General features: G+C 31.2%; 2 protein-coding genes across 2 annotated transcripts; both read right to left on the bottom strand.

Annotated features, from left to right (window-relative positions):
* Positions 1-8,142: 8,142 nt before the first annotated feature.
* Positions 8,143-9,106, bottom strand: LOC110721381 (expansin-A1-like). Its single transcript, XM_021900517.1, has 3 exons — positions 8,879-9,106; positions 8,415-8,736; positions 8,143-8,311 (listed from the first exon to the last, which is right to left on the bottom strand). Exons 1-3 carry the CDS (start codon positions 9,024-9,026, stop codon positions 8,143-8,145), a joined length of 639 nt encoding a protein of 212 aa, XP_021756209.1. The 5' UTR covers positions 9,027-9,106.
* Positions 9,107-13,701: 4,595 nt separating this feature from the next.
* Positions 13,702-15,079, bottom strand: LOC110721352 (expansin-A1-like). The gene is made up of 3 exons (XM_021900490.1): positions 14,867-15,079; positions 14,406-14,727; positions 13,702-14,290 (listed from the first exon to the last, which is right to left on the bottom strand). The coding sequence occupies exons 1-3, from the start codon at positions 15,000-15,002 to the stop codon at positions 13,981-13,983; spliced, it is 768 nt and encodes a 255-aa protein (XP_021756182.1). The 5' UTR covers positions 15,003-15,079; the 3' UTR covers positions 13,702-13,980.
* Positions 15,080-17,490: the final 2,411 nt, after the last annotated feature.

Genomic DNA, 17,490 nt, shown 5'->3' on the forward strand with positions numbered 1-17,490 from the left:
ATACAGCTGGCCTAGTACATTTCACGGCATACATGATCGATCCAATAAGCGAAGCATATGGAATCTGACTCATCCTCTCTCGCTCATCAAGTGTCTGTGGACACTGCTTCTTGCTGAGAGTTATACCATGTGACATGGGTAGGTGCCCTCTCTTGGCCCCTTCCATGTTGAATCGTGCCAATACCTTATCAATATAAGTACTTTGGCTCAATTCAATCATCCTTTTTGATCTATCCCTATAGATCTTGATGACCAATATGTATTGTGCCTCTCCCAAGTCCTTCAATTCATTGAAAAGCACTTTCCAAGCCAGCCCTTTACAGACTCTAACAGTTTGTTGTTTCCAATGTGTAATATGTCATCGACATATAGGACGAGGAATGCGATGTCACTCCCACTGACCTTCTTGTAAACACAAGATTCATCTGGATTCTTGATAAAACCAAACTTACTAATGGCTTCATCGAATCGCAGATTCCAACTTCTGCTTGCCTGCCTTAGTCCATAAATGGACTTCTTAAGCTTGCATACCTTCCTAGCATTGCTTGGATCAACAAAACCATCTGGTTGTGTCATATACAGAGTTTCTTCCAAAATCCCATTAAGGAAGGCGGTTTTGACATCCATTTTCCATATTTCTTAATCATAATATGCAGCAATCGCTAAGATAATCCGGACAAACTTAAGCATGGAGACAGGCGAAAAGGCTTCATCATAATCAACGCCGTGAATTTGCCAATAACCTTTTGCCACCAATCTAGCTTTGTATATAGATACATTTCCATGTTTGTCGCTTTTCAACTTGAAATCCATTTGCAACCAATAGGTTTGTAACCTTCGGGCAAATCAACCAAGTCCCAGACTTGATTTTCAAACATGGAGTCCATCTCGGATTTCATGGCTTCTTGCCATTTTGCAAAGTCGAGGCTCATCATAGCTTGTTTGTATGTCGCTGGCTCATCTCCATCCATAACTAGATTGTCTTGATCTTCGGTTAAGACAATACCGAGGTATCTGTCTAGTTGAGATCTTGGCCGTTGCGACCTACGCAGGGTAATAGGTTGAGCATTTGCATTGTTGGTTTGACTCTGACCAATGTCATTAGCTGCTTCTAAAGCACTTTGATTGTCAGTTTTGTCAGGTTGACTTTGTTGCTCGTCCTCTCGAACTTCGTCGAGTTCGATTTTCCTTCCACTTGTCATTTTGGAAAGGTGTTTCTTCTCAAAAAAGACACCATCACGAGCAAAAAACACTTTGTTCTTGGATTTGTTGTAGAAGTAATACCACTTGGTTTCTCTTGGGTATCCCACAAAGAAACACTTGTCAGATTTTGGGTGAATATTCTCAGAAATTAATCTCTTAACATATGCTTCGTAACCCCAAATCTTAAGAAAAGACAACATCGGAGGTTTCTTCGTCCATAATTCATATGGAGTCTTTTTGACAGCTTTGGACGGAGCACGGTTCAGTGTTAGTGCCGCGGTCAGAAGTGCGTGTCCCCAAAGAGACATAGGAAGTTCACTAAGACCCATCAAAGATCGAACTATGTCTAACAAGGTTCAATTCCTTTGTTCAGACACTTCGTTTCATTGTGGAGTTCCAGGAGGTGTCAATTCTTAAAGAATACCATTTTCTTTCAAGTGATCGTTGAATTCATGGCTCAAATACTCGCCACCTCGATCCGATTGAAGCGCTTTGATTTTCTTGCCAAGATTTTTTTCAACTTCACTCTGAAACTCTTTGAATTTCTCAAAAGATTCAGATTTGGTTGACATAAGGTAGACATAGCCATATCCACTATAGTCGTCGGTAAAGGTAATGAAATATCAAAAACCTTGCCTTGCGGGTGTACTCATTGGTCCACATACGTCCGTGTGTATTAGACCCAATAAGTCACTAGCCCTTTCTCCCAACTTGGAGAATGGCTGCTTTATCATCTTGTCTAATAAACATCCTTCGCAACTTTCAAACGACTCTAAGTCGAATGAGTCAAGGATACCTTCATGAAGAAGTTTCTTGACGCGTTTGATGTTAATGTGGCCAAGACGACAATGCCACAAGTAGGTTTGATTTGACTTAGTGGTCTTAGCTCTTTTGGCGATATTGTTAACATTATAAACTTGTTTGTCTAATCATATGTAAAATATGAAATTTTCATAGAACATATAAGCAAGACATTCGAAAAATAACCATTGTTTTAGTCTTGTGATCAAGTAACCCGGCGTCCAACGCCATAGATCAAAATATGTTCAAAGGCATGATAATGAGTAGTAAAACCAATGAAATAAATTGCTACCTAGAACCTATTCATTTGCTTAAGTGGAATAGTTTACTAAGTGTACCCCGTGATGATCAATGATTTCCTTGTTCCTAGTCAGGAACTTGTTCTTAATTAACTCACAAACTTGCATAAAATCATGCACATTTAACATACCGATACTAGAATAAAGTAAACAAATATGTAATATTATTAAAATTTATAGAGATAAAATACTAACGTCATGTATTACCCTTCCTTTAATATGATTTGTTGCCATATGGACATAGTGACTTTAATTCCCTATAATAATGTTTAATTTACTTGAAAGACTCTTTATATGTAAAACCTCTCTATTTAATTTAAATTTAAATATCTTATATACATTAATGAAAGATAATATAGATTATTATATTTTTATTCAATTATTAATATTGTTCAACATTAAACCTTCTTAATTAATTTTGATCAAATTTATAAATTTATAACTAGATGAAACCCGTGCGATGCACAGTTCGTTTATATTTTTTAAAAACAAATATTTTTTGTATGTATGTGATAAAATTTGCTATTTTATTCGTTATACGTATGATATCATTTAATATTTTTATTTTAAAATAAATTTTGAATTTCCTCTCATTCTTTATATATTTAGATAAAATTCCTAATATTAAAAGATAATATTTATATTTAATTAATTTAAACTTTAAAAGCTCATTCGCCAAATTTTGCTTATGTGGCATTAATTATTTAATTCTAAAAGAAATTACAAATATTTTATTTAATTGGCTATTACTAAAATTTACAATCCATATCCTACGTGGCTCTCTAAAAGCTCAGGAAAAAACAAAACTTCCCTTTATATTAGTTTGGTGCCCCGTGCGATGTCCAGGTTGTTTATTGAATTTTAGGATAAACTTTTTATCTATGTACCAAGTTTTAAAATATATCATTGATATAAAATTAGTTAGAAATTGATGTGATTTTGTGACGATTTAAATTATGAAGTAGGCATGTAATGACTAATAATAACATTGGTGAAAATGTTTGATTTCTAAGCCCGTTAGGTTTAATGACTAATAATATTAGTAGGCATGTAATGACTTATAATAATATTGATGAAAAATGTAATGACTAATAATTATGTAGTGATCTTGACATAATAGAAATTTCTAAAAATTAGCCAAAAATAAAGTAAACAAAAAAATTGTTCTAAGCCCGTTAGGTTGACCCGAACCAAAACTTTTGGTTAGCATTGAATATTTCTTGACCCATGACCTGAAATGACTCTACTCGAAATGGCCTGTGACCCGACACGATTGATAGGTCTACATATAGTAATAAAATCAAATCAAATTGTGAAGTATTTTATTTCAATCGATTAGAATATATTACAAATGAATGTGGTACGTTTTGACATACTTTCTTCGCTCCCAAAAAAAATATGATATAAAAATACATTTATATGATGAATTATTATCTAATCTTTGTCTACGTAGCGCGACATTATTTGGTGAAAAGTTGAAATGTCAAGTGTCGTTGTCTCATGGTTTGGATAAACTTATAATTTATTTTATAACTATGAAATATTGATACGTAGTATTTTATCGGAAATAATTCGTAACCAACTATTTTATCATATGAATCTATCTAAATTTTATTGAAAATAAAACTCTAAAATAATTTTTTTATCCTAAAAAATCTATCCTAGTTTTTATCCTAATAAAAAAATAAAACTTTTTTATTCATAAAATTTTTATCCAAATAAATCCTACGTGTCTTATTAATATTTAATTATTGCCTATATGGCGTGACACTTGGCGAAAAGTAGAAACGCCAAGTGTCGAGGTTTCGTGACCTGGCTAAAAGTTTAGCTTGATATATTAGTTATATATAATATGATGTGGTGAGGTATCACCCGGACCGCTAATAACTATTTATATTTATATATGAAACTAACATGATTAAGTTAAAAATAACTTATTATTATTATTATTATTATTATTATTATTATTATTATTATTATTATTATTATTATTATTATAGCGCCATTTGTCTCTATCTACTGTCAAATTTATATTTTTACTAGTTTGGTGCCCCGTGCGATACCCGGGTTGTTTATTAAATTCAAGATAATTTTTTTTTATCTATATGCTAAATTTTAAAATATATCATTAATATAAACTTTTTATCTATCCAAATAAATTATACGTGTCAATCTAACGGTTATTTGTTACCTATGTGGAATGACACTTACGAAAAGTTGGAATGTCATATCTCGTGCCCTAGCTAATCGTACCGCTTAAGTTTTGTTATATTGTGTGACTTACAACTTTATATATTTAATAATGACTAAATTATATTTTATGTCAATTAATAAAATATGTCATAGATTTATTTTAAATTATTTTTTGTAGGGATATTTTGAATTACTCTTTAACACAAATATTATGATATAAGAAAAAAAATACATTTAAAAGATAATTATTGAATTGTTATAATCTAATTTTTTTATTTTATTTTATTTATTTTTTTTAATAAAGTTGTAATATAATTTGTTCATATGAATTATTGGTATTTTATCGAAAATAAAACTCTAAGCCAATAATTTTATCCTAAAATTCTATCCAAATTTTATTGAAAATAAAACTCTAAACTAACTTTGATATCCCACAAAATCCTTCTAATTCTATCCAGCATTTTATTAAAAAAAAATATTCAAATAAATCCTATGTGTCAAAATAATTATCCTTGTAGGTCGTCTATGTGGTGCGACACTTGGCAAAAAGTTAAAATGCCAAGTGTCGCTGTCTCTTAGCCTAGCTAAAAGTTTAGTTTTACATATTATTTACTAGTTTAGTGCCTGTGCGATGCTCGGGTTGTTTATTGAATTAGAAGATAAACTTTTTATTTATGTACCAAATTTTAAAATATATATCATGGATTCAAAATTAGTTAGAAATTGATGTAATTTTTTGACGATTTAAATAATGTATTAGGTATGTAATGACTAATAATAATATTGGTGAAAATGTTCAATTTAAAAAACTATAAAAAAAAAATAGTAAAATAAGCTTGAAATATTAGAAATTTATAAAAATTAGCCAAAAATAAATTAAACAAATAAAATTGTTCTAAGTCCGTTGGGTTGACCCGAGCCCGATATTTTGGGCTACCGTTGAACATTTCTTAACCTGTGACATGAAACGACTCGACCCGAAATGATCTGTGACCGACCCAATTGACAGGTCTACATATAGTAATAAAATTATATTCGATTGTGAAGTATTAAATTTCAATTGATTAGAATATATTTTTAATGAATGTTGTATGTTTTGAACTACTTCCTTCGCTCCAAAAAATAAATAAATTATAATATAAAAGTAAATTTATATGATAAATTATTTGACTGTTGTCTATGTGGTGCGATATTTGGTGAAAAAATGAAACGCCAAGTGATGCTGTCTCGTGATCTGGCTAAACATATAATTTATTTTTTACCTATGAAATATTGGTATTTTATCGGAATTAAAACTCTAAACCAACAATTTTATCCTATAATCTATCCAATTTTTATTGAAAATAAAACTCTAACTAACTTTTTTATCCTACAAAATCTATCTAATTTTGTATCCTAATAAAAAAATACAACTTTTTTATTCATAAAAAAAATCCAAATAAATCCTACATGTCATACTAATATTTCATTGTTGCCTACGTGGCTCGACACTTGGCGAAAAGTTTAAACGTCAAGTGTCGCTGTCTCGTGGCCTGGCTAAAAGTTTAGCTTTTGCGATGTCCGGGTTGTTTATTAAATTAGAAGATAAACTTTTAATTAATGTGCCAAGTTTTAAAATATATTATTAATACAAAATAAGTTAGGAATTGATGTGAGTTTTTGACTACTTAAATTATGTAGTAGATATGTAATGACTAATAATAATATCGGTAAAAATATTCAATTTAAAAAATTATAAAAAAAAAATAGCAAAATAAGCTTGAAATATTAGAAATTTCAAAAGTTAGCCAAAAATAAATTAAACAAATAAAATTGTTCTAAGCCCATTGGGTTGATCCAAGCCCGAAACTTTGGGATATCGTTGAACATTTCTTAACATGCGACATGAAGTGACTCAACTCGAAATGACTCGTGATTGACCTGATTGATAGGTCTACATACAGTAATAAAATTATATTAGATTGTGAAGTATTTTATTTCAATCGGTTAGAATGTATTATAAATGAATGTTGTATTGTTTGAACCACTTTCTTCGCTCCAAAAAAAATTATGATATCAAAATATATTTATATGATAAATTATTCGATTGTTGTCTATGTGCTGCAACATTTGGTGAAAAGTTGAAACGCTAAGTGACGTTGTGTCGTGATCTGGCAAAACTTATTATTTATTTTGTACCTGGAAAATATTGGTATTTTATCGGAATTAAAACTCTAAACAAACAATTTTATCCTATAAATCTATCCCTATTTTATTGAAAATAAAACTCTAAACTAACTTTTTTATCCTATAAAATCTATCCAAGTTTGTATCCTAATAAAAAAATACAACTTTTTTATTCATAAAAAGTATATATCCAAATAAATCCTACATGTCATACTAATATATAATTGTTGCCTATGTGACGCGCCACTTGGTGAAAAGTTAAAACGCCACGCGTCGTTGTCTCGTGGCCTAGCTAAAAGTTTAACTTTATATATTAGTTACTAGTTTTGTGCCCGGGCGATGCCCAGATTGTTGATAAAATTTTAGGTTAAACCTTTTGGTTTGAATGTTAAATATAGTTAAATAAACCCTTTTGGTAATGCAGAATAGTAAAAAAAATAAATATAAAAAGATAAAAAAAATAGGATTAGCATACAAGTTTTTATATTGAAACGTTTTTAAGTGAAAAACTGTAAAGTTCTAAGACCTTGCTAACATTGATATGAATTTACTTCAAAATTCCATTGTATTGTACAGTTTCTGTTGTGTCCTAATTTTAATAGTTTCATTAACAAAATCACAAAAATACACAAAAATATTAAAGCCTAATATGAAGAATAATTGATTCAAAAGCTTTGATGGTAAATCAATGGTAGACTAAAAAAAAAATAATAATACATGACCATATTTATAATTATAATTATGTGGTTATTCGTATAGGAGTAAAATTCTATTGTTAATTAGATATTCATATTAATTATAATATGTGGTGTGTTGCTATAAGTAAAATTCTATTGTCAATAAAAAGATAAAATTTTTCAAAAGAATTATCAATATTTTATGTATAATTTTTAATCCTAAACAAATCTATCCAATTTAATCTAACATGGCATCCAATCTAATCGCAATAATATCTATTTGACGACTACGTGGCGAGACATTTAGCGAAAAACTAGGATGCCAAGTGTCGCTGTCTCATGGCCTGGTTGCGAGACCGGCTTTATTTATTAGTGATATGATATGATTTTAAATAGATATTATCCTTCACTCTTTTACATAAATCTAATAATGAATTTTTTTTTCATTAATATTCAACATGATTTAATATCTTTTATGAATGTAGTTTAATGTTCATTCTTTCCTCTCCTACCTTTCCATTTTTCTTTAAATAAATAATACGATATGATATAATAATAAAAAAAAAATTTGATAACAGAGTAATACTAGTTAAATTCCCGTGCAATGCACGGATTTTACTAAATTATATAGTGAAATACAACATTAATTCCCGTGGAATAGATGCACGGTTATTTAATACGGAGTGATTATAATACAATAATTATAAAATGACATAAAAGAATAAGGACTCGACACCAATTATTAGAAAGTATGAAGTATATAAATAAAATAACCACATATAATAGTTATAATGAACAAAATATTATTTTAGAAAGTTTAGTTTAGACATCGCCATCCAGTTGGTTTTCGATCCCTTGATCGAAACAGATTGGATCGATCCTGCTCCACCTACATTGCTGATCAATACAAGCTCAAAGTAGTCCCTTCCATTGATAGTAAACCTCAAGCCTCCTTGCTTTATACAAGGAACCCTGTACATAATGAAAAACAATTCAGTATTTGGACGTATCATAAAATATATGCAACTAGGTGTTTAGACTAAGATCAAATAGGCTAATAAATGTTCTTAATTACCTTTGGAAGATGACAGGAATGATTCCACCTCTGTAAATGCCAATCTTCTCCCAGATGGGTTGTGCCATGTCAAAGTGTTGGCGAGGAGGATTACACCATCCTCCAGCATTGTTAGGCAATGCATAGTTTGGAGGGCAGAAGTTAGTTGCAGTAATAGTTACCGAAGCTCCCTTCCTACACCATGTTGGATCCGTGTTATAGTCACACATGATCCTGTAGCATTGCCCACATGCCGCACCATTGTTGAACAATGCAGTACTTAGAGCCGCGGTGCTTGTCCCATAGCCAGTGGAGTACAAGTTGCCGTACCCACATGCTCCTCCTGCAAATCAATGATCATTCGATAAGATTTAGTCCTTTGCTTCTTCGATTCGTTATGTTAGGGTAAACATATAAACGTATTATTGGTAGAATTGAATGATTTGTGCATCAATATAAATTTAAATGAAAAAAACTTGACATACCCATAGTTCCAGAAGCATCACTACCGCCGTAGAAAGTGGCATGAGCCTTTTGCCATCCAGAAGCCACAAAAGCATCAACATTAATGTTTAGGATACATAATCCTAGAAAAACAGTTGAAATGGCTAAGGCGGATTTGTTCATTTTCATGTTTCTCACTAAAAAACAGAGGAATGAAGAGGATTTAGCTAATTTTAGAAAGAATAATTTATGGAAAAGAGGATGTTGTATTTGCTGAAGTAAATGTTGGGAGTAATGCTTCCTTTTATAAGCAAGGGATTAGGCGTTTGTACGTGTAGTTGTAGGCCTTTAGTCCTTTACAAGTTAGCAACCACCTCACATGGAAAGTATATTATTGAGGTACGTAGGAGAGATGACAACACAAATATTAAATTTTATTATAATAATGTTTTTTAGTTATATAAAAAAAAGATAAACTTGGAGAGTTTGAAAATTTGGGAAGAAGTAAATCCCCTATTTAGGGTATGTATCTTCCAAAGGTAGTTTAATCCAGTGATTCAAGTTAGCATTTCAAATGAGTCGTATCTTTCTTACGAAGTAAAAGATTTTCTAATGTTTAAAACAATTCATTTAGACCAACAAAATGTAATTATCAATAAGAATTTTTTTTTTTTTTTTTTTTTTTTTTTTTTTTTTTTTTTTGGCGTATTGTCTTACTTAATAAGGTTGGGGTGTGTAAGGAGGGGAACAAAGAAATAAGAAAAAGTGCAGCTACTAAGCCTACTACTGAACGGAGGAAATACAATACAAAATATTTCTAAAATGAATGTGATGAACCTATGAAATGAAAGCAATACACTTTAGAAAAAGAAGGTTAATATAGCCTAATAAATGCCTAATCCTAAAACGTAACGTTTTCGGATCAATATGCATGTGGTCATGTTTGGGTATGTTATGTTGCGGTTTTGAAGGCCGCTTCTCATGCTCTTAATTTCCATTATCAAACTTGTTAACTAGCATATTTAGTTTATGCATTGAATGCTCTTAAATTCCATTATCAAACTTGTAAACTAGCGTATAGTTTATGCATTGATACGTTTTGCATCATATCGTACCAAATAATTTCAATAAGTTTATCTAACTTGTACCAACTTCCCTTATCATTCCTAAAATTCCGGTGAGTTCTGAGGTGCAATAATTGATAATAAGAAAACGATTAATGATTATCAACTCTGTAATATAAATATATAATGGATTGGTGTTAATAATTATGAAGCTAATTAAGATAGCTTGCTAGAAAATTCAGTCACCAATGACCTAATCAATATGCATCATAGCATATTAGCATGTGCTAATTATATGCGGATGTTGAGCCTTGGAAGTTAATTAAATTAACAAGCTTCAACTATATCTCTCTTTACAATGCAAGTAATAAGCATTATGGTTTACGGACACAAGTACAAATATGATCTAATTTGAATAACTATTTATAACTTTATTCATATCAATGAAATGAAAATATTCACCGTATACCCCCATTGGCCCCATATATACTTTGTATTAAGAGGCACATCGAGATAAATAGTTTTGATTGTACCATGCACAATGTATAATTGGTGATAATTGAAAATAGTTTATCATCTCCTAGCCTACTTTTATAAACTTTTCTAGAAAAGTTTGGTCAAATCCTTACGGTTTTAAATATTTTGTTTTCAAAAACCATTATTGGACCTTACTAATATAAGTATTATCTAGACATCTAGTAGGTTAGTTGGCATTCTTGGCAACATGACCCTGTGTAAATTGCCAAGCTTATGATCAACGGAATTAAAAAAATGCAAGTCACACTAAATATAGTAATCTAACATTGATCAACTATATTGCCCCATTATACGCACGATTTTTCGCCCTAAAATTCAACATCCGTATGTTAGTTAACACCATAAAGTACGTATAAAAGTACTAGTTGGTGCTTCATCATTGGCTTTTAACTAACAAACTAGTTTGTGGCTTGGGTGATGTCCAGAGTTTTATTTAAAATACAAAATGAAAAAATTACTTTAATTTTAAATAAAATTTAGAAAACATTACATTAGTTTAAAATAAAATTTAAAAAAAGGAAAATAAAAAATGGGAATAGAAAGAGAGATGTAGTAGTATACTTATAAATGTTACCGTCTAATTGCTAAGCTAGTATTGAATCTAGAAAATTAGCATCCAAGGAATCAACAACCATTAGTATGTGATTAATTTGTTACAAATTAATTTGTAGTTAATTGTGCAACTACTTAGAGGTTATATTATTCTAGGAAATATTAAGTATGAAGGTTACACATATCAAGAGTTTTAGAGTGATGACACAAATTGTGACATGTAAGGATGACACGTAATGATGATGTGGCGCCAAATCATATCGAGGAAATTGTGACACATGTTGTTAGCATCTTGTTCCATTGTGTTTTAATAATATTATAGATACTTGGTAATAATTATGTAAGGTCAAACGTATGATAATAATGTATTTGTACATAATAATGTCAATTGGGTGGATGATTATCTCTTCGTTCCCTTTGACTATTCATTCATTTGTTAATAGCTTAAGATCTATTTATATATCCGACTTTTTTATTGATCGAGTGAATCGCCCACCTTTTCTTCCCTTCTTTTTAACAACTAACAATAATGTATTTTGGCCTTCATGAAGGTTGACCTTATTAATTGTTAGCATATCCGTACATCTCATTCATTCATGGTTCTCATCTCAAAATAAGGTGGAAAGTAAAAATGTAAAATAGAAGTGTCAACAACTCAACACCCAAATATAGTAGTGGGCTAGGAACACAGCCATAATATATAATGAAGTATGAGGCTTAGCATTCAAAATTGGATTTTTGGAGGCCCATAAGTCTTGATCGCTTTTCTTTTTATTTAGGGATCGTTTGGTTGAATCATTTGAAATGAATTATAATGGAGTTAGAATCCATATTATCTACTTTTTTGTTTGGTTGATATTTTTAGTAATGGAATCTCATACCCAAGGGATTTTAATTCCCCCTCATACCCATGGAATCTCATACCCACCCCTCCCCCTAAGATTCACAATCCACTCTATTAATGAAGGATATAATCCATTCCAATTATAAAACCAAACAACTTTGGACTAGTATGGGTTTTAGAATCCATACCTCTTAAGTATGAGATTTCATACCACTCCATTCAAACTTGATGAACCAAACACCCCCTTACTGTATTAGATATATATATATATATATATATATATATATATATATATATATATATATATATATATATATATATATATATATATATATATATATATATATATATCTTTACTATATAAGTGTGTTTTTTTCTTCTTCTTTTTTTTTTGGTGTTTAGAGAGCCACAAGGGCGGAGGTGAGAATCGATCCCATAATCTCTTGAAAACGGGAGAGAAGCACTAACTACTTGAGCTATCCCTCACTCTCCTCTACTATATAAGTTAAGTCTAGAGAACTTTGATATACATCTTGATTATCTAATCTTCCTTACTTTTAATATACTCACTTGTGTTAAGCGATAAATCAGCCAAAAATAGTTGTTTAGAAAATTTAATAAATATATTTATAACTATTATTTTTATTTATTAGAAATTAGGCTTGAATTGATGTATGATTTGGACTTAAATGATACTTTTATAGAGAGTACAGGTTCCGCTTCTAAATATTTGAGAACCTGAATCGGAACCTTTTACAACAGGTTTTTCATTTTAGTACCCGGAATCAAAACCACTTGTACATGTTCTGGTTCTGGAATCTGCGGTTAGGGTTGTTCATCGGTCCAAGACCGAACCAGACCGAAAACCAAAAATTAGAATTTCAAGAACCGAAAACCAGACCAATTAATCTGGGACCGAACCCGAACCAGATCGGAAAAACTGGTCCAAAACCCAGACCGTACGGCTTTGGACCGATTTTAGAATTTTTTTTTTTTAAAAAATCTAACTTTTTAATAGTTTTATGGAAAAGTCAAAAAATAAAAGTGAAACAATATTATATCGTCTTTTTATGTATGATTAGTACAAAAAAGCTCAGACAATTAAATTTTTCTAAGCATATTAAGGATAATCTTAATCATTATTTATGGTTTTATGGATAATTTTAAGCAAAAAATCGGTCCGATCCAAAACCAATATTTATAGGGTTTTGGAACGAACCGAACTGAAAATCGGAAAATCAAATTTCTAAACCCAGTGACCGGACCAATTAATTCGGTCCGATCTGAGGTCGGTCCGGTCCATTTTTTAGGTTCGGACCGATTTTTAAACACCCTAGGTTCAACTTTTGTAGCAATTAAAAGGAAGCGGAGGTAGTATTATAAAATTTTCGCTTTAGTTACCACTCTAGCTGTATCTCAATTTCAGTGTGCTTACCTTGTTCAAGGCTACACAGAGACTTTCACAAAATGACGTAACTTGGTGGGCTCGTTGTACGTAATTTCATGTGCACTTCTTCGTCCAAATGTGGACTCATGAAGTAATGAGGTAATTTTATGTGACCACATCAGGCGACTTTTATGTTATGTTCTGTTGCTGTTGTCACCAACAATATCTCTATCTCCTAAATCACTAGTAGGCTGTGCAACGCCGATTGCTTTGTCGCATCCATTCATCTTTTACTTCGTATTTTTCTAACATCACCAACATCATCATTCACAAGTATTGTGGAAAGTGAGATCGTAATTAATTTCCTCTGTTTGGGGTTTTCCCAACGATCAAGTCCTAATAATGAATACAACAAATCATGGACATAATTAAGCAATTAAAGAACAAAATAAAATGAGAAAGTCCAATTATGCACAATTTTGTAAAAGGTGTATTATTCCAATATATATTGCATTATGTTAGACAAGAACTTAAATTCAGGATCATTAGAATTTTAACTAACTAAATACACACATTTTGTATATGAAGAAAGCAGCATAGTAGTTAATAGTCACTTGAATTGCTTGATTAAGCCAGCTTATATTACAAAGTGATATGTTATGGATTTTTGGCGGGTTGCTTCAGTGGGATAAAAACCAATGAGCATACCTCTGCCTATAATTATTCACTAAATGTACAGCAACCACATATTGTGTAATGTTACTTGAATTGTATACTACTCATAAATGTCTGTCCAAATCTCCAATTAGCAGGAACAATGTTGTTAAATGTTTGGGTTTGGCCATCAGTACTAGTGACTCTGAAGGACAGTGATTGTCCATTAAGATAAGCCAATGACTGCCAGTTAGCCCCCCAGTTTCGAGACATCGCCATCCAGTTGGTTTTCGATCCCTTTATCGAAACTGATTTGATTGATCCCGCTCCACCTACATTGGTGAGCAATACAAGCTCAAAGTAGTCCCTTCCGTTAATAGTAAACCTCACTCCTCCTTGCTTTATGCAGGGAACCCTGAATAAAATGAGAAAGTATTCAATATTAGAACTTTATTTATAACCCCCAACATACCATAAAATACATGCAATTATGTGTTAAATCTATGAGCAAATGTTCTTAAATTAATTACCTTTGGAAAATGACAGGAATGATTCCGCCTCTGTAAATGCCTATCTTCTCCCAGATAGGTTGCGACATGTCAAAATGTTGGCGAGGAGGGTTACACCAACCTCCAGCATCACTTGGTAATGCATAGTTCGGAGGGCAGAAGTTAGTCGCGGTAATAGTGACTGAAACTCCCTTCCGGCACCACCTGGGATCCGTCTTATAGTCACACATGATCCTGTAGCATTGCCCACATGCAGCACCATCATTGAACAATGCAGTACTTAGGGCTGCGGTGCTAGTCCCATAGCCAGTGGAATACAAGTTTCCGTACCCACAAGCTCCTCCTGCATAAAAATAATAATAATAATAATAATTCAGCCCTATGTTGTTTCGATTTATTATGTCATAATAAACAAAATCCATAAAAACCAAAGTGAATGATATCTACATCGAGTGACTAGAAACATAGATTTAAAAACATACCCATAGTTCCAGTAGCATCACTACCGCCGTAGAAAGTGGCAGAAGCCTTTTGCCATCCAGAAGTCACAAAAGCATTAACATTAACGTTTAGGAAACATAATCCTAGAAAAACAGTACCTAAGGCGGCTTTGTTCATTTTTGTTTATTTCTCACTAAAAAGAAAGCAGAGGAATGAAGAGGAAGTATTGTTTGTAAAAGAGGATGTTGCTGAATTTGCTCAACTAAATGTTGGAGTAATGCTTCCTATTTATAAGTAAGGAGTAGGCGTGTAGCTCTATTGTTTTTAGCACTTTGAAAGTTTGCAACAACCTCACATGGGAAGTGTATACAGGCATGTAGGAGAGAGAGCAAAAATTAATGGAGTTTCTATTTTTATTTATTTTTTAATAAAAACTAGAAAGTTAAAAATAATTGTCAAGTATTATTTCCAAATTTGCGGTTTCTTCCCTTGATGGTCTTGCATGTTGGTTATATTTGTAAATATTACAAGTTTTAAGTGGTGTTAGGTGACTTCTAAGTTGTTTTATCATAGACTTCACTAGTGCTGTCAGTTTTCGACCCGATCTTCTCTATAAATCATTCTAATTTAAACCCATTCATATTATTATTATTTTTTTTGACAAGAAACTCACTCGTATTATTGAAGTTTGAAATTAATGGTTGATCCAACTTGATTTTATTGAAGCTGAAATTTCGAAACCAAACATGTTGATTGAATTGTTTTATATAAGACATATAAATATAGAAGACCCATCTCAAAATCATCCAAGCCAAATATTGACCTAAATTGTTTCAACATGAGTAAAACACATGTCACTTGCATGATTCGTGATCCATTCACAACACCTGTCTTGAATTACCATATTCATTTTGATGCCATAAAATGTTGAACCCAACCAATCTAAATTTGTAACTTATTTACTTAGCCCGTTGACCGTGTTTGGCACAATGACACTTGAAAATGAGCTATATTGTTTAGGAGGCTGAAGTTTCTTTAATATATTTAAATTTTAAAGTTAAGATGATTTAGATAGTTTAATACAAAAAATTTCACCACCTGACTGTGAGTGTTTGAGTATGTGCTCTCTAATTAAGGTGCAAAAAATTCACAAGGAAATTGAAGGAGAGGAGAGTGTAGACACCATATGAGGAAGATGAGATCAACGAAAAAAACTAGCTAATTATGACAATAAAAGAAGTTACGAAATAATATTATAAATTGATTCATTATTACGACGAGTTACATTTTTACCATCTAATCAATATTTTTGGATCAAGATTAGCTTCAAGAATAAATTTTTATATTAAATATTTTATAAAAGTACGTAATACAACAAGCTAAGTATACTGTTGTGCCACAACGTATTTCTAGATCACACAAAAATCACGTAACTATCACGAGCCTAAAGGTTATCCCTTATCTAGAAGTATTGCCTAATTCTAAAATGAAAGGTCATTTAGATCCCAAGACTAAAATCTCTACGACAATATACATGTGCTCATGTTATGCTGCGCATTTGAAGGCTGCCTTCTAATGAATCAGAAATTCCATTATCAAATTTAAGTCTACGTTAGCAACCACAATGTCGTATCTATCTTTTTTGAATACTCCGTACTTTAAAGTACCAATTACTTGTATCATTTTATGCATTGATACGTCCTTTAACTTATATAAACTAGAGTTTATCAACTAATAACTGCCCTATCATTCCTATTATTCCGTTGAATACTGATATATTTATTATGGGATAAAATTAAGAAAATGAACAATAATACAATATTGATGTTGATGATTATGAAGTTAATAATTAAGATAGCCGTCTCTAATATTTAGTCAGCAATGACCTAACGAACCAATATGCCATGTGCTAATTTTAAGTGGATGTTGAGTCTTATAAATTAATTAAATTAGCAAGCTTCAACTTTATCGCTTTCATTGCAAGTAACAAAGCATTACGGACAGGTACAGAGGTACAATTATAATCCAATTTGTATGATACAGGAGTAGTCTACTACGAAGTAGTATGTAATCATTTACTCACATTAATGATCCATGTTAACGTGACACACTTTGTAATAATATAGACAAATCAATCGAAAACAAAATTATCGTTCATTGTCTACTCATTCTCCTTATATTTCTTTACATTATGGTTTTAATTCCCTTTACATTATCTTAACCCTTTATCTGAATTTTTTAGTCTTATCGTTTTACGTTAACTCGATTAGGAAAACAACATGATTTTACAAAATCGATCGGCTTTGATAAGAGTACCTAACTTCATAATACAAACTTTTAAATAGACATGATTTACATTAATTTATTGTCGAGCATTAATATTAGAGACACTATGGCCGTTTTGCTAATAAAAAAAAGGTCATTGTGTTAAACTAAAGGTTATTTGTTAAATAAAAGTCATTGTACTATTATAAAGGTCATTTAAAGTAAATTTTTTTTAATGAAATTAATGTTTTAATATAGTGGTCAATATGAATAATTAATTAAGGTCATTATGTTAAAAGTAGGGTCACTATACTCAACATAACGTCGGTGAACACGTGTGCACTTCAGGTTTACACTAATGTCACACAAGTTTAATAAAGGCCACAATGTTAAAATTAAG

This window comes from Chenopodium quinoa, unplaced genomic scaffold (assembly GCF_001683475.1).
Source record: "Chenopodium quinoa cultivar QQ74 unplaced genomic scaffold, ASM168347v1, whole genome shotgun sequence".
NCBI lineage: Eukaryota > Viridiplantae > Streptophyta > Magnoliopsida > Caryophyllales > Amaranthaceae > Chenopodium > Chenopodium quinoa.

What these genes read in the sequence shown, in the direction of transcription:
- LOC110721352 (XM_021900490.1), bottom strand. Translation starts at nt 15,002, where the DNA reads ATGAACAAAGCCGCCTTAGGTACTGTTTTTCTAGGATTATGTTTCCTA. An exon ending in TGATGCTACTGGAACTATGG is followed by an intron (nt 14,728 to 14,866) that starts GTATGTTTTTAA and finishes ATTTTTATGCAG; the next exon opens with GAGGAGCTTGTGGGTACGGA. An exon ending in ATTCCTGTCATTTTCCAAAG is followed by an intron (nt 14,291 to 14,405) that starts GTAATTAATTTA and finishes CATTTTATTCAG; the next exon opens with GGTTCCCTGCATAAAGCAAG.
- LOC110721381 (XM_021900517.1), bottom strand. Translation starts at nt 9,026, where the DNA reads ATGAAAATGAACAAATCCGCCTTAGCCATTTCAACTGTTTTTCTAGGA. An exon ending in TGATGCTTCTGGAACTATGG is followed by an intron (nt 8,737 to 8,878) that starts GTATGTCAAGTT and finishes ATTGATTTGCAG; the next exon opens with GAGGAGCATGTGGGTACGGC. An exon ending in ATTCCTGTCATCTTCCAAAG is followed by an intron (nt 8,312 to 8,414) that starts GTAATTAAGAAC and finishes CATTATGTACAG; the next exon opens with GGTTCCTTGTATAAAGCAAG.